Source organism: Miniopterus schreibersii (genome assembly GCF_964146895.1).
Source record: "Miniopterus schreibersii genome assembly, chromosome: 10".
NCBI lineage: Eukaryota > Metazoa > Chordata > Mammalia > Chiroptera > Miniopteridae > Miniopterus > Miniopterus schreibersii.
Window position 1 is genome coordinate 53,787,333 of NC_138110.1, and position 23,222 is coordinate 53,810,554.

At 52.2% G+C, this 23,222-nt stretch overlaps 1 protein-coding gene across 1 annotated transcript; it reads right to left on the reverse strand.

Annotated features, from left to right (window-relative positions):
- Positions 1–23,113, reverse strand: L3MBTL1 (L3MBTL histone methyl-lysine binding protein 1). The gene is made up of 22 exons (XM_081150137.1): positions 23,047–23,113; positions 17,907–18,052; positions 17,511–17,737; positions 16,855–16,996; positions 16,419–16,569; positions 16,151–16,283; positions 15,390–15,474; positions 14,836–14,924; positions 14,209–14,313; positions 13,167–13,302; positions 12,743–12,834; positions 11,544–11,695; positions 10,720–10,796; positions 10,071–10,156; positions 9,766–9,876; positions 9,183–9,297; positions 8,197–8,296; positions 7,821–8,018; positions 7,681–7,730; positions 4,678–4,835; positions 4,221–4,283; positions 1–264 (listed from the first exon to the last, which is right to left on the reverse strand). Exons 2-22 carry the CDS (start codon positions 18,040–18,042, stop codon positions 166–168), a joined length of 2,505 nt encoding a protein of 834 aa, XP_081006263.1. The 5' UTR covers positions 18,043–18,052; positions 23,047–23,113; the 3' UTR covers positions 1–165.
- Positions 23,114–23,222: the final 109 nt, after the last annotated feature.

The following is a 23,222-nucleotide window of genomic DNA, read 5'->3' on the forward strand; positions in this document are numbered from 1 at the left end:
TGCACCTTGTAGGAAGCAGCCCTGGAGAGAAGAGGGACCACCCCTGGTCAGATACAGAGGGTGGTGGGGGCACAGGTGGGACATGAGGAACTCAGGTCAGGAAGGAAGCATCAGGTGCAGAGGGAGGCCCGGCTGGGGCTGGAGGAGGGCCCAGCCCTGAGCCAGTCACTTTAAGGTGTCATCGGCGTTTTTGAACATGAGAATGGCGTTATAGATCTTCAAGGCTGGGCCCAGCTTGACGCTCATGATCTTCACAATGTCCGCCTGTGTCAGCAAAAGGAAGGCCTCGCCGTCAATCATCTGAGGGTTGGGGGAGGGAGGTGGAAAGCGGAGAAGGTGGAGAGGGTCATGGGGAAGGAGGGAAGGAGGGTGGGCATATGCACGGGGAGGGGGAAAGAAGAAGGGAAAGGAGAAGGAGGGGAGGGAGGAGACAAGGAAGACAGCAGTGGGGACAGAGAAGAAAAGATACCCACCGGTGTCCCCATGTTCACACATGCACACACACACTCACACTCTCACACACACACACACTCACACACTCTCTCTGTTGACTGATCTGGACTTCAGTGTGTATTTGCATAATGTTTCCTGAGTCCTCACTGACAGTGGCTTCAAAAAACCTGCTGTCGCTGTCCCCACATGACCCCCCGGTCAGTCTTAGTGCTGCTAACAGACATGTGGGCCTTCTGGTCAATGCATCACAGTATTACCTATGAGCTGAGAGAGACTGTGATTTAATCTAAATCTCACCAAGCCTTTGGACCTACTTCCAGTTTATAGGAAATGCAGGGAATGTTGGAACAAGCGGAATGATCTTTTAAGAAAGCAATGAGACAAACCCAGAAGGGCACCTTCTGTAAGACCCTTTCCAATGGCTCCTGTGCATCACTCAGATTTCTCACCACTGTAACTGCTGAGGCTGATTCTAGGCTCTTCAAAGCAAAGATTGGAGTTTGTGGTCTAGCAGTTAGGGACTATATCATGGGACAATGGGATTATTGAAGAACATATAAGATGTTGTATGTGTGCTGATGTCTATGGGGAGTTTTGAGCCATAATCTTGAAAAAGGTCACATTTGACCTTGAAGGTAGAGAAATTCAACAGGAAAATGAATTAAATGAGCCAAATGCAATAATCCACTCTAAGCAATAGCTGCGGATAGGACCAGGGAATTTCCTAAGTTGGGGCAACCTGGAAAGATCCTTAGAGAGCCACACATGGATGTCTAACAGAGGCCAAGCTAAAATCCAATCGGCACTGTCAAAACCTGATGAGGAGACTTCTGTGCTATTGCAACAGAAAGGCATGGCGCACAAGAATCCAAGAAAAAGGGATACTTGGGAAGCAGGAAGTTGCCCGTGTTTATCTGGCTGCACAGTCAGCAGAGTCTGTCAGCCCCTCTCTGTCTTCCCCCTCCTCTGAGCACCCATTACACCGGGCACACGCCTCCCTCGGAGCCCTTACCACATGCTACCAGAAGCAGCAATTTACCATTCATCTTGACCGGTGTCCCTGAATGTCCAGGCTGCATCAGTTCAGCCAGAGAGAACCCACGCCCTGGGGAGGCTGATGATGTGGACCAGGCCTTGGAGAAGGCAATCCTCAGCCCCCGCAAAGGTCTGCACTGAGACTGTACTGGGTGCTGTGGGTCCACCAGCACACTTTCCCTGTTCTGGCCACTGCTTTTCTGTATCAGAACATGCTGAGCCGAGACATGCAGCAGATGTTCCTGGGAGAGATAACCCCTCTCCCAACAAGGGGACGATGCAAAGCCCCATGTGGGACAGAGGATCAAACTCTTGGGTGGCTCAGCAGCTGGCTGAACAACTGTACTCAAAGAGCAGTTGTTTATGATCTGTTGTCACCTAATGGAAGTTCTCTAATGGATGCCACATGGTTCTGCTCTGTCTTGACACATGTGGTGAAGACTTGGCTTAAAACACAGAGGGCTTAGTTATCAAATGTACAAGTTGAAGCCCGATCCATGTGGCTCAGAGGTTGAGCGTCTACCCATGCACCAGGAGGTCACCAATTTGATTCCCATCAGGGCACATGCCTGGGTTTTGGACTTGATCCCCAGCAGGGGGTGTGCAGGAGGCAGTTGATCAATATGGATGCTTCTCTCTCATCGTTTCTATCTCTCTCTCCCTTCCTCTCTCTCTAAAATCAATAAAAATATATTTTAAAAAAAGTACAAGTTGTATGAGGCTGGAAAGGCTTATTAATATCAGACATGACAGAGTTGAGATTTAAAACAATGAGACTATACAACCAAAAAGATAACATTTTATAGGGAGAAATGTAAAGTCTCACATTAGATTAATTTAAAAAACCAGTGGCACGAGTAACACACTGGAAAATTTGGCATGATTATAATGGATAATTGATATAAAAAGCACTTGGAGACTTTCATGAACCCCAAAATGGTGTGATGTGGCTATAATAAAGCTAGTGCAATCTTAAGTTTTGTTCATAAAAATATGAAGAAAAAATGTTCATTAATTGTGGGATATTCATAAAATGGAGCACTACTCAGCAATAAAAATGAACTACTGGTATACACAGTAACATGAATGAACCTCAAAAACATCACACTGGGTGAAAAAAGACAGACAAAAAAGAGTAAGTGCTAAACAATTCCATTCATATGAAGTTCAAGGGCAGGCAAAACTAACCTGTGGTGCTAGGAATGAGAACAGTGGATGCCTATGAGGTTGGGGACTGATGAAAGGGGCTGAGAAAGAACTTCCTGGAGTGATGGAAATGTTTTACATCTCAACTGAAGTATTGGGTTCCGTGTATACAATTCACAGAACCTGTGGAAGTGCACTTTTACGATGGGTGCATCTCTCTCTGTGTACATTTGATCTCCATGTACAAATACCGAGGTGTCGGTTCATCAGCTATAACAAATGTCCCGCTCTGAGTGATGTCGATGAAGGGGGAGGCTGTGCATGTGTGGGCAGGGGGCATACCGGTAATCTCTGCACTGTCCTCTTAATTTTGTTGTGAACCTGAAACTGCTCTAAAGTATTAAAGTCTTTTTAGAAACAGAAACCAAAACCATCTGGAGCAGCAGCCCAGGTGTTCAGAGAGCATCTGAAACACAGGTGCAGCAATGGACACACCCGTTACGGTAAGATCACCAACCCAGAACAAAAGCACCCAGAACAGGGAGGGGCAAGGGAGCCCCACCAAACAAGGATCTGATGAAGAAACTGACCGGCGGGCTGGATAAAGAGATTCTTCCAGGGAGAGGGGGCAGACTTCTTCCTAATGGGTATCCACCCGGAGGGGGCACCTATGGGGAGCAGAGACTATGCTTTCCTGGGTGAAGGGGGATTTGTATATTCTTTGGAAGGAAGACCTAAACAAACTCAAAGGTCCCTTCCAGTTTCAAACTGTACAAATTAGGAGAAACATGATAAAGTTCTTCATTTAAGGACAACTACACATTAAAAGTCAGAACCACTGTGGATTGAACCCCCACTATATCAGTTATTCTGCTATAGTGATATGACTTACATATTACTCTATAATATTCTATATACAATATTAATATAGAATATTATGTATTACTTTTATATTAATATAATAGTATACATACTAGTGGTATAACTATACTAGACATTCTGACACAATGGTCCATTCATCATTTCCAGTGCTCACAATGGCCTTGAAAGGTAGACATCATTACACCTATTTTATCTCAATTTTACACATAAGATGCAGGCTCAGGGACAGTAAAAAGCTCAAATTGGCAGAACTAGGATTCAGACCCAACTGTTTGCAAAGCTAGCATTCTTTTATCTACAACTTACTGCTTCTTATCTTTGGGGAGCTTCTGGGTCTTGATTTTAAGTGTATGTTACGATCCTTGCAGTAAGTGGCAATACCTGTGCCATTCAAAATACATTTTAATTAACTGACTGAAGGTAAGTTTGGAGAACAAAAGATTGGGCAGAGAGCAGAGGGGTGAATGGAATCTGTCTTCAGAATGCTTCTTCCTTCCTAGGGATGCTCTAAATACAGAGGGTTCCCAAGCTGGGCCACAGTCCATACAGATTTTTCCGAGATGTGGTCACTATGACTACTCTCCCCTAGGTGTGGCAACAGAGGGCCTTCCCTATCTGAGAGCAGCACTGGTGGGGACACCTGCATCCTTCCGTCTTGGTGAGTGACCTTTCTCTGCCCCACTCTGCACCTGCACTTTACTTACCTCATCTTTGAAGAGTCGTGCTTGATCCTCACAACCTGTCAGGGTCTGAACGAAGCCAAAGACCTTGAGATCAAAGAAGACATGTTGCCAAGGAGACAGGGGTCGGTGTACAGGGGAGAGGTGGGCTTATATGGCCTCTGTGCCTTCTGGGCTGTGATAGTGTTGCTTTTTCTGATCAGCCTAAGGCGATCCTTGCGTGTCTCTGCTACTGGGTGTGAGGCCCAGCCTGCCTCTTGCTAGATTTCCAGCTGGACTAGCAGCCTGTCCCTCTCCCCATCCACCAGTCTCTCCATCAGTCCCACTGGGCAGCGAGGAGGGACTGTGGACTTGGGGATGAGCAGGAGATAGTGTTGGGGGCAGCGTCCAGCTCTGCCTGGGAGGGCTTCTCCTGAACCAGGGCGTCGTGGTGAGAGGGCAAAGTAGGGGAGGGGAAGAGGAAGGGGCCCGCGCTCCTCACCTCATCGATGGTCCACTTGGCGACTGTTGAGGCCGAGATGCCCGCCACTCCCGGCAGGAGCTTGCAATGCTGCTCCCAGCACACTGAGAGTGAACGGTCAGGGTGGGCCGACAGGGCTGACATGAAGAGGGACTGGTGGATGACATCGGTCGTTAGTGCTGGAAAGCAGAGTCAGAGGCTGGCAGGCCGATGCCAAGGACTAACCTGGCCCCCAAAGCCCGCTTGTACCCAGGCCACTCGGGAGGACTGCGGCCCCCTTCTGATAGCCTTGCAGAGCCAAGAGGGTGGTCCAGATCTGACTCCTCATCTGGGCTCCCTCCGTCCAGTAAACCAGGTTCCTTGCTTTACAGACTCTCAGGTAGCTGTTTGGAACAACCTGCCTCCTGCCCCGGGTCCCTCTGAGGCCATACCACCCAGGCCCTGCAAGGAGGCTTCTTGGAGCTGCTGGAGCATCCTGGCACCATTCTCAAGGTACCTGGCATCCAGGTGGGCCCAACACCCAAGCAAGCGCAGCCCTGACATCAGAAGCCCGTCCTGTTTTTCCTCCTTTCCCTAAGTCCTTTTGGCCCTTACTAACTTGCTCTTGAATCCTGGGCAAGTCACATAACATGGGCCTCGGTTTCCCAACCTATAAATGAATAGGTTGGGAAAGGAAATCTCTGCGGTCTCCTCTTGTTCTTTCCCACGCTGACACTCGGGGCTGGAATGGCCCATGAGCAGGGACAGCACAGCTAAGACCTTCCTCAGCAGGCAGCCTTCGCCACAGAGCTGTTCACCAGCAAAGCCTGGAGCCCACACTGAAGAGGTCTACCCAGGGATGTGTGAGAAGTCTCCGGAACAAAATCCAGAGTGACCCGTGTCCCCTCTGTGAGCGAGCCAGCCGGTGGAACAAGGGAGCCCTGCACAGAGGTTCGAGGCCTGAGCTCTGTTCTTTGTTCTGTCCCTGAAGGGTTTGGAGGGCCTCTCTGGGCCATAGCCTCAGTCTCTGGGAAGACTTAACTTCCCTAGTCGTCGGGAAATTTCTGGAATTAACACAGCAGGCACTCGCCCTCTGGTGGTCAGAACATGGCCCTACAATGGAAGCTCACCAGGTATTCCATGGGCAGGTAGAAGAGGTGCCCACTGCAGTGCCATCCCCCAAAGTCCTCACTCTGAGGGCCTGGAGGCAGGCCCAGACCCTCCTCACTCAGGCCTGAGGCTGCAGGGATCACCTTCTGTCTCCGCCCAGAGGAAACAGTATGGATGGAACAACACCAAGAGGGAGTCAGGCAAGAGATCAGAACTAACAAGAATTCCAGCAGGTTATTAAGCACTTTACATGACTATCTCATTTAAGCCTTACACCACCTTTCAAGATTGACACTATTATTATCAGCATTTTGCAGATGAAGAAACTGAGGCTCAGAGAGGCGGCATCACCTGCTAAGGTTTCACAGGGGCAAAAGGCAGCCTGACTTCAGGTACTGCCCAGGTTCAGAGGCTGCTCCTGAATCACTCGACTAGCTTGGGTCCTGCCTAGACACTGTGCAATGAACCAGGTGACTGTTCATGGTCTCCTCTTGCCATAAAACGATGTGCGACTCAACTGAGGCAAGATCCCCAGGGTCCCTGCTGTGTATCAGGCCCTTGCCCCTGGTCAAAGATGTGAAACGAATTCATCACGCAGAGGAGGGCTGTCACCTTGTGCCTCCCCTTGGAGCCGCCTATGGGCTGAACTGCGGCTCCCCGAATCCATGTTAAAATTTTAGCACCCAGGACCTCAGAATGTGACCATAATTGGAGAAATGGCTTTTAAAGAGGTGACTAAGTTAAAATAAGGTCGTTAGGGTGGGCTCTAATCCAATCCGAATGGTGTTCTTATAAGAAAAAGAATTTTGGACTCACAGAGATGGGGTGGGGTAGGGAACACAGGCATAGAGGAAAGACCATGTGAGCACACAGCGAGAAGGCAGACATCTGCAAGCCAAGGAGAGAGGCCTCAGGAGAAACCAAACTCCGCCATACTTTGATCTTGGACTTTTAATTGTGAGAAAATAAATTTCTCTTGTTTAAGCCACCCAGTCTGTGGTACTTGGTTATGACAGTCAAGCTAAGACAAAGGGAGTTAGGAAGAGAACTGACATTTGGGTTAGGGGCTTTATGTCTATTATATCAGCAGCATGTAGCAGGAGAAGTCAGACTGAAGTTCGAATCCCAGCTCTGCTCCTTATAAGGCGAATGACCTCGGGCAAATGACTTCTCTCTCTGAGCCTCTCGTTTCTCTTCTCTCCGAAGGACAGAATGATTTTCACAGTACAGGATGCTCAGGAGAGGCAGCAACAGTATATGGAAAGCACTGGAAACAGTGCTCGGCCTAGAGTGGGTGCTCAGTAAACCCTAGTAGTAACCATTATTATTTCAGGTAGCTGACATGTGAAAGGCAGTTATTCATGTTTTCTTTCTTTTTTTAAATTATTCATTTATTTATTTATTTATTTAGAGAAACATCGATTTGTTGTTCCAATCATGCATTCATTGGTTGCTTCTTGTATGTGCCCTGATTGGGGATCTAACCCACAACACCTTGGCATATTGGGATGATGCTCTAACCAACTGGGCTACCTGGCCAGGGAAGTTATTCATGTTTTCAAATGAGGAAACTGAGGCTCAGAGATGTTAAGTGATTTGCTCAAGGTCGCACAGCTAGACAGTGACATCCATGGCTTCCCTCCCAGGGAGCCTAGAATTAAGAACAGAGCTTGAAGCATCATTTGACCTCACAGTGGAGAAACAGGGGCTCAGAGAGGCTCTGTGCCTTTCCCACAGACTCCCAGCAAGGCCATGGGTGAAATGGGGCTGGAACCTGCGGTCATTCAAGGCCCCATTCTGTACTCTTGCCACTGCTCTATGCTCCCCAAGTATCTCAAATGAAGAGATACAACCTCCTTTCCAGCTTCTCCTTCTCCGGGTCCCCCCATCCCAACAATTGTGAACACTTTGTGGAGTAAACGACCTTGGACTTACTCGTGAAATCTTCCTGTGGGATCTTCCGATACTTTGGAGGGCGCCCAATCCTGGAGAAAGAGGGACCAGGTCCATGGCAGGGAATCAGTGCCTGGCCTGGCCCAAGAGGACACGAGGCCCTGCACCCTTGCCCTCCGCACCGGCCATGATGGCGAGGCTTCTTCCTTAGGGAGAAGCCCGAGAGGTTCCTCTTACGGGCCGAGGCCTCGGAGTCGGACAGCTCTGTCTTCAGCCGGCTCTGGTTCCTCTCAGCCAGCGGGCAGCCCGAAAGGCAATGGTGAGCTGTGAACTTGCCTGTGACATGGCCAGAGCCGTCACAACCAGGAGTGGGGCACTTCCTGGGGAAGGAAAAGGCACAGGTTGGGCTGAATCTACTTGTTCCCATTAGCCCTTTCCAACCCTGGCCCCATTTGGAAAGGGTCTTTAGTGAGCTCTGATTGGCCACACACAGTAGGTGTAAAACAGACTCGCTCTGAACAATGCCTGAGGTTCTCTTAGCAGGAGCTCTTCCCTCACCGGTGGTGGAAGCTGTACTTGGAGGTCCTAGTGTGTGGCAGGCTCCGGTAGCTGAGGGGGGGAGAGCTCCCAGGGGAAGCAGAGCTGAGCTCTCTGGGATCTGGAGGAGCAGGAAGAAGCGTCAGCATAGGGTCCTGGGGCGAGGTGGAGGTGGGGTGAGTGGAGAGCAGGGAAGCAGCAGTTTCCACGGGGAAGGTCAGCCCTGGGAACTAGTGCCCCAGGTACAAGGGCCTTGAGCTAGGCTGCGACACCATTTCCTGCGGCTGGGTATCTACCTCTCTGTAGAGAATGAGGGGCTTGGTTCTCATATACTTTGGTGAAACCTGTAGGCCATGCCCTCTGTCTCCTCGGGGGAAGATCAATGCAGAGCTATGTGCGCAGAGCTGTACCTTAGGAGCCATGTCAGGCAGATCCACATTATCGTTTGTTTCCCTGTTTCATCACCCAGACTTTGGTAACTTTTAAGCTCTGCCCATGCTGGGAGAGCAGTTGAGAAGGATCAACACCCCGTGTGAGACCCATGTGGCACAGCAGGGAAATAAGCGGGGTGGGGGGGCTGGGGGTGGATTCTGAGGGTAAGAACTGAGGCTGAGCAGTCCAATGATCTGACCTCTAACCCTGCCCGTGGGGGCCCAGATTTTATTTAATGGAGCGAGCGTTTCCTTAGCAAACACCGTGCGTGCTCTGTGCGGCTCCGCTAGATGCTGAGAGAACTTCTTGGTGTGTAACTACCTCCTAAGCACATGTTCCCAAGTGAGTTTCCCTTTATACGTCAATACCCCAGACCCAACAACTGGGGAAGCCAGAGGACTGCTTAGTATAGCAGAAATCCTTGGGGCAGGAGAATGCAGGATCTCAGAACTCACTGAGGCCACCAGAGCCCTGTGTCAGACCTGGGCATGCTATCAAAGTGGGGTGTAAGAGCTCGGGGTGGGGTGGGGCTGGACATCGGTGGGAAAGGATCAGAGTGCTCTAGGGGTACATACGGAGAGGAGGCTGCAGGGGATGCCCTGTCTTGGAGCACCAGCCGGCAGGGTGGATGTCCGGATGGTCGGCATCGATCCAGAAGTCATAGGCATGACTCCAGCCATCAAAGTGGAGCTGGGGAGGAAAGGCCCTTGGAGGTCAGGTGTTCCTCGTGGAGCCCAGCTCAGCTGGGAGGTCCTGCAGGCTCCAGGAGGCTCTCCCCATCCCTGGAGCCTATCAGAAGCAAGGTTCTGGATTGCTCCTGAATAGGAACCAACCCCACAATAATTCATCTTGGCCGCCACATTTTCCAAGGGCCTCACTCATTGAATTATGGGCACCTCCCACCAATCCTTGTGTAGGACTAGGATTATTAGGCCCATTTTATAGATGAGAATGCTAAGGCTCAGAGAAGGTAAATGACTTGCTCAAACCAAAGGTAAGTCACAGGTGAGGCTCGGCCTCAAGTTTAGAGCTCTCTTCACCACAATGTGGAGCCTCCCTTATGTCTGGCTCATGCTATGCACTTGCCTTCTAAATAATCTACAGAATTTCTTCCCAATCAACCTGTTCACTTCCCCAGACCAAGGGTCCCAGAGCCACCTTTATCCGATGGTCCTCCACATCCTCCACGCTGGCCACGCGGATCAGGGCTGGGTTCCTGCGGTCCACGGCCTCCAACTTCATGTTGACCAGAAAGCTGTGCGGGGGTCGCTGCAGGGGGACAGCAGCCTTCAAGCCAATGCCCAGTTCAGCAGTGCTGAGGCCCCAAGAAGGGAGCCCGGTGCTGTGCCTGGAAAATTGGGGCCTGCAAAAGTGGGAGGGGGAGGTGCGGGGCCACATCCTAGCTGGCCAAGGGCTCCATGCCTTCCTGAGTTCAGCTCTGGGAGAAGGGTGAGCCAACTCACCACCTTGAAGGCCCAGGTGGGCACAGCAGAGGCCCCAGTTTCTTCCAGGTATTTCTCCCAACAGAAGCTATCAGGGTCTGGGTAGTCTGGAGGAGGAGAGCAACGTCTAGGCACCCAGGCATACTGGGAGAGCCCTGTCCCCGCAAGGAGGACTGGGAGCATGAAAGAGACAGAGGCCTGTGGAGGACAATCTCCCCCACATCCCCACAGCCAGGTCCTTGCAGGGGCTGCGGAGGCAGAGTGCTAGCAAGCACATCACCGCCTCCCAGTTTACAAGGCCGTCTGGGAACTGTGACTCCCATCCCCCTCCACTGCCCTGTTGCTCCAGCTCCAGCCCAGCCCCATCTGAACCTCCATTGTACGTGGGCCATTGCAATACTCTGACAGGAAAGGGTACACTTTTTTCACTTCGGAATCCTGTGCCCTTGCTTAGGGGGAGGGAGGTCATCTAACTTTCTTCCCTTAAACCTTCACACAGTAGGGGTCTGGCAGGACTCTCCTAAAATTAAAGGGTTCTCAACTCCCAAGCACAGAAGCTGAGGCTCCAGGACACTGTGTCCCCTCACCCTGGGGGTCCTGGTATAGGATGTGGGGAGAGGGGTGTGGGGCCAGGCCCGGGAAAGGGTGTTTGCTCAGGCAGCATGGTCACCTTGTGGAGGTGTGAGGGGCTTTCCTTGCTTCTGACACCAGCCCACTGGGTGGATGTAGGGGCTGCTGGAATCACACCTGAAACCCAAGAATACCCAAATGAAACTTGGAGGCCCTGGGCCTGCTACCCTGGCAACAGGGTGCACCCTAATTGTACTTCTTAGAGTTAGACAGATGGCTGATGAGAAAGTCAGAAAACTGTAGCATTAACTAAAAGCTCTAACATCACCATCTTATCTAAGGGCAAATCGTGAATCACAGGGGTCTACTCATCTTAACCTTGGTAGTTTTAGATGATACATCTAATATTGTGTAGTGGCCCTGGCCAGTGCTCTCAGTGGTTAAAGCACCATCCTATGCACCGAAGGGTGGCGGGTTCGATTCCTGGTCAGGGCACAACCCAAGGTTGGGGGTTCAATCACCAGTCTGGGCACATATGGGAGGCAACGAATCGATGTTTCTCTCTCATATTGATGTTTCTCTCTCTCTCTTCCTCTCTCTCTAAAAAGTCAGTAAAAACATATCAAAGAGGCATTCTAGCATTCTTGGAAGAGAGCAGCTCTATGAAACATGCACTTAATACTTTCTAAAGTCTTAACAAATAAATAAGACCATGTCCTCAAATGGGATTAAAAATATATATATTGCGTTGTGTTTCTTATGAAATGCATAGATCATATCCATAGGACAGTCAATTATCCTCCTGAACAAATACGAATGCCAGGGCTGGGCAGGGGCTACATGGTGTCTAACTTTTCAAAGTCTTGCCTTCCACCCCCTGCCATGCCCTCACCACCCCTGGCCAAGTCTGGGCCCTCCCGCTACCAGTAGTCGTAAGTATCGTCCCAGTTGTCAAAGTGCACCAGGAAGCGGCTGTCCACCACATCGGTCACACTGGCCACACAGACGAGGGATGGGTTCATACGGTCAACAGCCTCCAGCTTCATGCCCACCTGGAAGCCCAGGGGTGGGGGACTCTGGAGGCAAGAAGAGAGGCTGCCATGGCCAGGCCAGGCAGGCTAGTGCTAGCCTGGAGCCCACTGGCAAGGGAAGGGGTGGGTTCCCTAGGAGTCATGCTGGGGGGTGGGGAGTGGGACAAACAGGCAGAATCACAATCCCCAGCCCAGAGTCACTCAGGAGCTCCTGGTCTCCAAGATGCATTCAGAGGAAGCCTCACCATGGCAGAAAATGTGACTGGCAGGAAACTATGCATTCACCCAAAGTGTGTCAGGCCGAGTGCAGCCTCCCCTACCTTATGAGATAGCTGCCATCACCCCCATTTTATAAGTTAGATAACGTGCCCAGGACCACAACACTAATCAATGGTGGGGCCAGGACTGAAAGTTTGACTTAAAAGTCTGCACCCCTATCACAATAGTGGGTAGAACGCCACCAGTCACTTGGGAACCTGCAAGTATGGTCTCTGGGGTTGGACTGGGGGTGGGGAGTAACCGCCTGAATGGCATGGCAGGGTCCCGGGCCCAGGGGAACCCTGGACTTTTGATATAGTGAAATTTTTAATGGGGGTTCCCTACATCTCTCAGGCCTTTTGCTTGGGATTAGGAAATACTTGAACTGCTAGGTAAAGCTGCCAGCTGCCTTGAACAGAGAAAAAGGCAAGGGGTGAGTTGTTCAGACTAAATGGGAGAGCTTTGATGTTGGGCAAAAGGAAGGAAAAAGCAGCTCCCAGCATAGAGGCTTGGACCTCACACCAAGAACTATAGAGTACACCAAAGCAAGAAACAAGATCGAAGACACCTCAGAGCCCAGGCTGAGACGGTACACCAGGGTCTCTAAGGGGACATACGGAGGAGTGGACTTCTGTAGAGGGAACTGGGAGAGAACCTATGCCTGGCTTCCCTCTCTGGCTTTGGTCTGCCCAGCATGCCCCTCCCATTTGGTAGGAGACCAGAACGGAGTTGAGAGCAGTGGTGGATGAGCTCTCTTCTGGTAAGTCAGATACCCTCGGCCAGCTGCAGTCTGTGTCCCCAGGGCAGGTGTTCACTCTGGCTCAGGGCACTCACGTGGCTCTGGCTCACAAACAGGTGCTTAGGGGCAGCCTGAGCTCTTGTGCTGCGCAGGTACTGACTCCAGCTGAACTCCTCCTCCTTGTAACCTAGCCCCTCAGAGGGGAGGAAAAGAGCACTGTGCAGACAGAGGCTGGGCTGTGGCGAGGGCACCCCACACTGAAGCAGCAGAATTGGACAGGCCTGAGGACCCCACAACCCTCAAGAACCTGCCCAGGGACACCCCCCCTGCTGAAGCAGGACACAACCTGGGTGGACACTCAAAGGGCAAGGGCAAAACGGAAGCCCTGGGGCCAATTCATAGCAGGAGGTGATGAAGAGAGGCTAGCTGTGCAATGGGGAAAGGGAAGAGGGACCATGGGGAAGAAGGGATGGGTCTGAGGGCCACTGCCTCACAGTGACTAACCCAGCTAGGCCTTACCTTTGGGGGGCTGCAGCTTGTGCCCAGTCTTCTCAAACCAGCCAGCAGGATGGATGTCAGGGGAGTTGGCATTGATCCAGAAGTCATGGCACTCGGAATACCCATCGAAGTGCAGACGGAGACGGTAGCCACACACCTGGCCCCATGAGGGGGAATCACAGGGACTCTGGGTGGATGCCAGCAGACAACCACTCCCTTTCCCTCCCCTCTCCTGCCCAGCCTGGTTGTCTCAGGGGCTCTAATGCTAGCAGCCTCCCCTCCCCCTTTCACTCCCAGGTTTTCCCCCATCCCGAACCTGTTCCACACTCTCCCATCCTGCAATGAGGAAAGTTCATCTACTCATGAGCCCTGAGTTCCAGGTACAAGACAGGCATGTCCTATGGCATCCTCTTGCCCTTTAAGGCCTATATAGAACCCCAAGGGCACCTAACAGGGCTCAGGCCTGCTCAGGGCCCCGATCACCTTTCCTTCTGCTACCTTCTCTCACTGCTCCCCACTCGCACACTCTGCTCTGGCTTCACTGAGCTAATGGCAGCTCCTTGAACATGTGGCCTGTTCCACGCTCAGAGCCCTTGCTCACTTTGCTGCTGCTCCCTGGGACACTCTAGTCATTCCCAAGTCATCTCTCAAGACTCAGCAAAGGAGATCCTTCCTCTGCAAAGCTTCTCCTGCCCCCTCAGTGCCTCTCTGCTCAAGTCTGTCCCACACCTGTGATATGTCGCTGGTATGTTTATCTGGTTGATTCCCACACAACTGTGAGCTCCTAGACAATATGAACCTTGTTGGACTCATGCCAACACCCCTGCCCCCGGGGATCTCCTCCAGTTTGCTGAGCACTGAAGTATACACCTATTTAGTACCATCACCACGCCTCACACTTCATCTGGGTTTTGTTCATTTTTTGGCTTTCTGGGTGTTCCACATTAATCTCCCACTAGACTGTGTGCTCTTCTGAGTCTGGGCCCTCGATACCCCTGGCAGACTCCATCAATCTATCCTGAGAGACACCATCACAACGACAGTGGTGTAAGCCTCGGCTCACCTCGGCCACCGTGAGGATGAAGTACATGGATGGGTGCTGAGGGTCGATGCCTTCCAACTTCATGCCCAATCTGAAGCCATTCTTGTTATGAGTGACCGCCTGGTACTGTCAACGCACAGATTGGAGAGGACCCAGCTTCCATCCAGCCTTATCCTTGCCTAGTGGGCTTGGGGTGAAGGAGCTGCCTTTAGGTCCCACCCGCCTGTACTACCAAAGGGATAATTTATTTGGGGGTCTTCAGTGCAGGGACTCAGAGAGGGACAGAACAGCTCCCAGAGCCCTTGAAAAATGTGGGCTGAGCCAGGGCTGGACTTAAGGGTCCCCTCTCTCATCCAAGTCATTGAAAGATCAACATACAGAAATTGAGTAGAAGGCACCAGAATTCAAAAGTCTGCAGGCCCAGTGATGGGTGAGCCTGGGTTCCACCTCCCTATTTCTTTCCACCCTGGACATCCTTTATAGTGGGCTCTTTTCTACTCTGGGACCCTAACCACTCTCCCCCTTCCATTCTGACAGTCCTTTAAGAGATGTCAGACACAGAAAACACCAGAAGGCCTGAGTTGGGTGGTGAGTCCCTTGACTGGGAATGCAAGCATTTATTTCCTAGGCAGAAATTGTCCCACTCACGTCCTGGAAGAGGCTGACCGGGGCAGTGATGGCCTTCTGCTCCTCAAGGTAGGACTCCCATGACCAGCCTTCCTTCTTCCCCCCTGATGCTGTGGACAGGAGACAGACAGGCTGACATGGAAGAGTGGAGATAGTAATGGAGGAGGCCTGAGGGCCAGAGCTGATGATGAATGAGCTTGTTTCATTTTTCTTAGAACCAAAGGGTCAGAATGGGGTCCAAAACAGCAAGGTCAGACCAATGTCGAGTACAGACTTGCTCACAGCACCAAAGGGAAGCAATGCCATGTGACACTCAAGTCTTTGGATACTGAGCCTGGCAGTGAGGTCTACTTACAACTGGATAGAGGATGAACAAAGAGATGATATAGCCCCCAATAAAGAGCACACATATACTAATACACAACCGTAAACAATGTTTTTCTCTCACACACACTAACTCATGCTCATCTATGTATGTACAACACACCATCACAACGGTAACCTACACTCCCAGCCTCATACCTCCAAATGTGTATACACACAACACATGAATATATATACATGGGCCACCATACCAGGCTGGCTGCTGCTCCACTCCTCACTTTCTGGGGTGCTAGCCATGGGCTGTCCCTCTGGATCCTTTCCTTCTTCTTGCTTCTCCTGTGGAAGGCAAGCCTGATTCCAGCTTCCTGTCCTCATGGGTTTGAGAGAAGCCCCAGTCACTTATCCCAGCCCCTTCCTGGCTCTCTGACTACATGATGTTTTGCCCCAAACAGGTGGAATTTCTTCTAGGCCACTAGCAAGAACGCAGCTCCAGCAGACAACCCCCTACCACTTGGGCACAGACTCACATGAGCACCCCCCCCACTCCCAGCTACACAATGTGACTATAATCCACCTCATTCCCAGGTGGGGAAATAGGACACAAACACCTGCCCTGTGCTGATTTTCACTGCCTGCTGGAATTTTCATGCTGTCTCTTCCAGCTTCTCTGCAACTAGAGCCCTGTGCTCCCTGGCCTCTGGCCTAGTAACTGGGCTTCAGCCATGGCACTTTCTATCTGTCCACACAGCTATCTTGGGTGCCGGTTCATGTGAGTGTGTTTTCCCCCTGACACTGGACTGAGATGGGAGCTCCAGAAAAGCAGCAGAGGGGTTTATTCATTCCCCTCCAGCCAGGTACAGGACCTGACTCAGGATGAGACCCTAAAATATGATGAGTGAGTCATTAAGTGTCTTGTCCGGCCCAGCCCCATGACCTGGATGGATGGAGAGGACAGTGGTAATTGAGGGACAGCCTCTAGCCTCCCCCTCCGCTCCCACTGTCTTCTTCCTACCGAGGCGTCTGGCTCGGACTCCTCTGATGGGCTCTGGTAGTCCCTGTGCTTCCGCTTCTTCATGGGTTTCAGGAGCTCAGAAGTGCTGGTGCAGGAGGAGTTCTGGCCCGAGGAATTCTCCACTATGACTGACCTGAGGAAGGGGCACCAGGAAGGAAAGAACCACTGACCCACCCGGCACCACCCAGCCCCTCACCTAAGCCATATACGGGAATGGGGCTTTGCGCCCCAAAGCAGAGCAAGCAGAGGGGTAAGCCCTGCCCCTTACCGCTCCTGGAACAGTGGGGGGCAGCCGTCCCCGGAGGAACCAGGGTCTGGGCCCGAGCCTTGCTGCGGCTCACACGCCTGGCACTGGCAGGTGCCTTCATCCTCTGGGGGGTCCTGCGGGGGATCTTCTGGAGGGTCCTGGGGGAAGTCTGCTGTGGGGGCCAAAGGGGCCTCAGGCGGCCCACCCCATCCCAGCCACACCCAGGCTCCTCCCACTTCAGAGCCCCCACCCCCACTCCCGAGGCCCTGCCTCCCCCTTGGTCCCATCTCCTCGGGCTCCCCTACTTGACAGGTCCCCCATCGCACACACACAGCCTTAGGACCAACTCCTGGTGCACCTGCAGGGACCCGGACCTCGCCCCCGACCGTGGCGCCTCGGGGAGCTCAGACCTCGCTCCACCCGCGCAGGGGCCCAGTTCGGGGCCTGGGGCTCCTACCCGGCTGTTGGGTGCCCGCATCGCCACCTCCCGCCGGGGCCGGGCCAGCTCCGCACTCGGCCACGCCTTCCCGCCGCAGTTCGGGGCTCGGGGGCTGCTCCGCTCCCACCATGCTCGGTGGCGCGTACTCGCTTATCCGGAACTGCAGCGCGGCAGGGTCTCAGGACCGCGACTCCCGCACCGGCCCTCCGCCCACCCCCGCGGTCACGTCCCTCTCCCGCCCTCGGACTCAAGCCACGCCCCCAGCACCCCGCCGGACCCCGCCCTCGGCTGCCCCACCCCCAAGCCACGCCCCCAGCACCCCGCCGGACCCGCCCTCGGCTGCCCCACCCAAGCCACGCCCCCAGCACCCCGCCAGACCCGCCCTCGGCTGCCCCACCCCAAGCCACGCCCTCAGACACCTGCAGGTCTCCGCCCCAGGCCACGCCCCTAAGGCTCCATCCCGGGGCGCCCTTCCCCAGGCCACGCCCCCAGGGCCCGTTCCCCACGAACCACGTCTCTAGAACCCCACGTGTCTCGAGCTCAGAGTGCCTCACTCCAAGCCCACCCACTGAGTCCTACAGCTCGGGGAGCCCCCCCCCTTTCACCTCCGGGCCCGCAAGCCCCACCCCGCAGCTGCGGCTGGCTGAGCCCGGCCAGTCCCCAGAGGCACTGACCCGCAGGCCGCTCCCAGGAGGCGGGGCCTCGGCCTCCGTCCACTCCAGAAGCCGCACAGTGCTGCAGCTGGAGCTGGCCGCCGGCCCCGCGCTTAACTGCGGCAGAACCGTGGCGGTGACAGGTACGCTCCCGGTCCCTCGCTGCGGGGCACCCACATGGATCGGTTCCCCTGGAAAGCAGGACACATCCAGGGAACTGCCGGGCAGACCAAGGGTGGCAGAGCTGGCTGTGAACAGATACACGAACAGACACAACACAGGTGAGCCTGGTGGCTCTGCCCCAATCCTGCCATGCATGTGTGTAGGAAGGTGAAGAGTATCATCTCCTTCCCAGGATCCACACCTGCTTGGGCAGGTATGGGATGCTCCTCCTCCCCAGACCCTGACTTGGCCAACCTGGAATGATGAAGGCGGTGGTGGGCAGGTGAGGACCGGAACCTGGGCTGTCTCTGGCCACCAGGTGCACGCTGACTTCCCCTGTGGAGGGCCCCTTCAGTGTCCTCAGCATCTCCATTTCAGCATGACCCTCCATCCTGGTAGACCTACATGTGGAACACAGTCCCCAGGGTGGTCAGGGAGGGAGGGGGCTTCTTTCAGGAGGAGCTGCCCACCCTCAGAGGGGAGTAGAGTGTGTTAGGAACCCAACATCAAGTCGGACTCCTGGCTTTAACCAGGTCACCCAGGTGAGGGCTCTGGCCAGGCCCTGCACTTCCCCTAGTGTCCTAAGATGGGCATGTGTGAGGGTGCTTTGTAAACTATGACATACAAAACTGACTCTGGGGAGTATGTCACAGGCCAAGGTTCTATCTGGCCAGCTGTCTTCATGATAGAGCCCAGGCCAAGCCTAAATTCCACTCTTTCTCAACCCCCACCTCCATCTCCACCAGAATCACTCCTTTCCCTGTCTGGGGTCTCAGAACCCTCAAGCACCAGGTTCTCCCTCACTCCTATAGGTCCATTTCCCCAGGAGGTGATCTTTCCTGATCATGTTATTTTACGTCCCCTGTCCACCACTCCCTCCCCAAGTACAGTGGGCACTCAAACATCTGTTGAACAAATGCATGCATCTAAATAGCAAAGAGGTAGTGTATGAGAACCCTGGCAGTGCATGGTTTCACTTTAATAAAGCAAGGGTGGTGCTGGCATTTAATAAAGAGGTGGCTGTCCTGGCCGGTGTGGCTCAGTTGGTTGGGCATCATCCCGTGCACCGAAAGGTTGTTGGTTCCATTCCTGGTCAGGGCACATGCCCTGGTTTCGGGCTTGATCCCTGGTAGGGGGCATGCAGGAGGCAGCCAATCGATGTTTCACTCTCAGATCAATGTTTCTCTCTCCCTCTCCCTTCCTCTCTCTCTAAAAAATCAATAAAAGTATTTTAAAAATAAAAAATAAAGAGGTGGTTGAACAGGTAATATAGGGGAACAAAAGGCCTAGTGACACAACAAATACACTTAATTTCTATCATTACTTAACACCTAAAATGTGTTGGCCACTGTCCTAGATGCCTTACCAACACTCTCCAGTAGAATTTTCTATGATGATGGAAATGTCCAACATAGTAGCCACTAGTTACATGTGGTTACTGAGCACTTGAAAAGTGGCTGGTGTGACTTGAGAAACAGAATTTTAAATTTTATTTAATTTGAATTAAGTTTAAATAACCACAGTGGCCATAGTTATTGTATTGGAAAGCATAGCTTTCCAATGTAAGTTCCATGAAGGCAAAGATATTATCTGTCTTGTTCACTTCTATATCCTGGCACTTAGAATGGTGCCTGGCACACAGTAGGTACTCAACAAATATTTGTGTTGGATTTCAGTAATTTCAACTTGTTAATAAAAAGCACTGTGTTGATACTTGGTTGCTTTAAGGTGTTAGCAGTACTTGGCAGTGGCTTCTGGCATACAGGTTAAAGGAAAGGATGCGGGCCTAGTCTTAAGAAGGAGTTGACAGTTTGAATCTCAGGTCCACTACTTAATACCTGTTACTCTGAGTAAGTAGCTTACCCTCTCTAAGCTCAGTTTCCTCATGTGTGAAATGAATCTGGTAATGGTATCTACCTAAAGGGCTTTGGCGAAGATTAAATGAAAAAATATGTGAAATCTTGATAGCAGAAGGCCTTCAACAAATACCAATCCACTCCCTTTTAACAGGGAACTTGGTAGCTTCTGGCCAATAACATGTAAGCTGCCTGCTTGCACAATCAGCTTGCAATGGTTGCTATCTCTCCCACCCTCCCTCCTGCTGTTCTTCTGAATTTGTTTATTTCCCAGCTTTTCCTCCCTAAAATACAGAGCCCATCCCCCATATTATAGAGTGTATAATCGGGTAGGCAAAGGTGAGATATGTTAACCTGGTTAATTAAGGCAACATTCAAACCAAAGTTTGTTTCCCCTTTTACACTTATAAAACAGAATGCCCTGAATTTCAATTCTAATTATTTTCTTTGCACAGCTGACATACTATTTGTACCACTTAAGTTATTTTCAATAGAGTGAATCCGTTTATTCAAAACACTGTCAGTCATTAAGAGTGACTACGGTTACTCTTGAAAGAATTCCATTGTGTTTCAAACTTCTCACATGTTTCTGGTCTATCAATGAGCGACTGAGAGGACTGCCCTTCTGTTCAGGTCTGCTGCCTTTTCTTCAGCACGCATTGCAGGGCCGACTAGGTGTCAGCACCAATCTGCACTCTGGGAATACAATCTCCAATAAGACTAACTGCTCTCATGAATCTCATATTCTAGAAATAAGGGATAAAGTTGAGGCTGGGGATATCAATTTGAAAACCATCATGAAGAGATGGCCTTGACAATCTTAGGACTGAGAATAAAGAAAAAGGTGGGAGCCTTGGAGCTCACCAAGATTTACAGGTTGGGAACTGGAAGATCTAGTGAAAGAGCCTGAGAAGGAATCTGCAATGAGGTGAGAGAGGATGCAGAAGAGTCTGGGCTTCTAGAGGGCACGTGAGGCAATTTTTCAGGAAGGTGGACTGCTCAATGGTGTTAGGTGCCACTGATAGATCAAGTCAGATGAGGTCTAAGAGTTGACCACTTTAGCAATAATATGGAGGTCACCAGAAACCTCGACGAGCCATTTCAGAAGAGCTATGGACACAAAAACCTGATCAGAGTGGGTTCCAGAGAGAAATCTTTGATTAGTTCAATATTTATTGAGCACCTACAATGTGCCAGACACTGTTCTAGGCAACGCAGATTTGTCAGTGAACAAAACCGACACCTCTGCCACAGAGTCTACTTCTAGCGGGGAAACTGACAATAAAGACTGGTCCTGTAGGAAAATAGAGACAATGGGTCCAACAGCTCTTTCAAGGAGTTGGAATGTGGAGAGCATGGAAATGGGGCTTGGTATTTGGAGAGTGATGTGGTCTCAAGAAAGAGGATTGTTTTTTTGCTTTTAAAAATAGGCAATGTTGCAGCATGTTTTTATCTGATGAAAATTAACCTACAGAGAGGAAGAAACTGACAGTGCAGGAGAAAAAGAATAATTCTAGAAGACAAGTTAAGTCCTTGAATGTGCAGGAGGGGAGAGGATCATCCAGTGCACCTGTGTGTTGGGACCCATTACATGCGGTTGTGGGCTTCTGGTTAGCAGCACCTACTATTTCTGTGTTCTTTCTCCCTAGCTAGACCATTAGCTTTTCTGAGGCCTGGAACTGCCGCATCTATGATTTGAATTCATCCCTCCTTTACCACTACCACCCCTATATTTGCAGCTTAGACAGCATTTTCATAAGCAATGTCCCACTAGGTCCACATAGCAGCACCACTGGTCTGATGTGGCTCCCAGGCCTGCCAGGTGCAAGGAATCTGTCCACTCCTACCCCTGCAGTCTGGGCACACCTTCAGAACTTCACTTCTGTGGCTTCTGCACATGCTGTTCCTTCTGCTTGGTACCTTTCCACATCCCATATTTCTGGAAAATTCCTAATCATCCTTGAAGATGCAGCCTGAGTGATTCCCAGAATCCATTCCCAAAACAAAGTTAATCACCCCTTCTCCTGTGTTCCACTCCCCCGCAATCTATGCATTAACTTCTCTGTCTCTCCCAGACACAGAACAAAACACCTAGTGTGCAAAGAATGTGATCCAGAGATTACACTCCACAAACAGTCACTGAATGAGTGAATCACAGATCTGGGAGTAAAGAGTGGTCAATAATATAAGAAACAAATGATAATGAAATAGTTAAATAGCTTAGCCGTTCTTGCCTTAGGGACTAGAATACTGTTTCCGCCTTCAGTGCTGCTCAGAGGTTGGGGGAGGAGGGGACAAAGTGGGAGGTCCCAGCTGCTGTGTAGGCTGTCATTGGTAGCCTTCAGCTGTCAGCTTCTCTCCCAATTGCCCTCAGCCAGGGGAGCTGCCCAGCCCAAGTGCCCTCTCCTGGAAGCAGCTATCGGGTTGACTAGTTGATACCAGACATAAAGGCCCCGCCCCCTTGCCTCAATTTGGGACACCTCTGCAAGGCCATCTGGGCTCCAGAGCTTCCCTTGGGACAGGCTGAGGCCTCTGTTGAGACTACACAAGCGGTTCAGCTTCTTTGCCCAACCACCCTGCAGTCCTCCCTCTTCTAGGGGTGATATTCCCACGGGCACCCCAATAGACTTACACTAAAGCCTCCCTCCCTGAGTCTGTTTCCAGGGAACCTGGCCTAAAACAACTGTTGGATCCCCAGCCCGGAGCTCTGTCTGGCACATAGCAGATGCTCAATAAATATTTATTGAGTGAATGTACTTGGTTTTCTCTTGGTCTCTCTGTTGGCCAAGGCTCCCACCACACTTTGCCCTTCAAGGCCTCCTCGTATCCAGCTGACGCTCAATAAAAGCCCTCGCTCCAGGTGTTGGGGGTTGGGAGCTAGCACCCAGACAGATACCCCCGAAGCGGGTTCCAGGGTAGGGACCCGCAGCCCACCTTCCTGCCGAGTCCTCGGGGGACAGGAATAGACCGGCGGCGGGCGGGGCGGGCGCTGGCGGTCACGGATCCGTCGGCCCCTCAGAACGATTACTTTTAAAACGCCAAAATGGCGGAATTCTTTTTATTCTTTACCTTTATGGCAAAAAATAATAATTATCCCATTTTCCATTATAAAATCGGAAATAAACGGAGGGAAAAAGAAAGTTTGCCAAATGACCCATTTCCTAAGAAAACCAAAACCCCGCCCTCTACTACAGCCTTCCATTAATGAAAAACTCTTAATTGACTGCATTTCTGTAAAAAACGAAGCCTCCTTCCTGCCAGCCTCCCGGCGGCGGCCCGCAGCCGCGCGCTCTCCCGCCCTCCCGCCCCGCGCCGCCCCGCCCCGCCCCGCGCCGCCCCGCCGGGCCTCGGCTCAAGCCCAGACCCCCCGGCTCCAGCTCTCCCGAGCCGCCTCCCCGGCCCGCGCCCCCCGCCGGCGGCGCAGGGAAGGAGCCGTGCGCCCCGGCCGCGGACCCAGGCCCGGCTGCGAGGGGCGGGGCCGGGCTGCGCGGCGGTCCCGCTCCCCGGGGTCCGAGCCCACTGGCCTGCGATCTCCCTACCTGAGGGGCCAGCCTGGGGCCGCCCAGCGCGGAGCTACGGTCCGAGCCCAGCGCCGCACGCGCCTGCGCGCATTGGGGGGCGGACCCGCCTCCCCGCAGGACGCAGCGCGCGGACCGCGAGCGGCGCAGGTTTGGGGGCGCGGGCCCGCGGGTTCGGCAGCGCCTGCTCGCTCTTC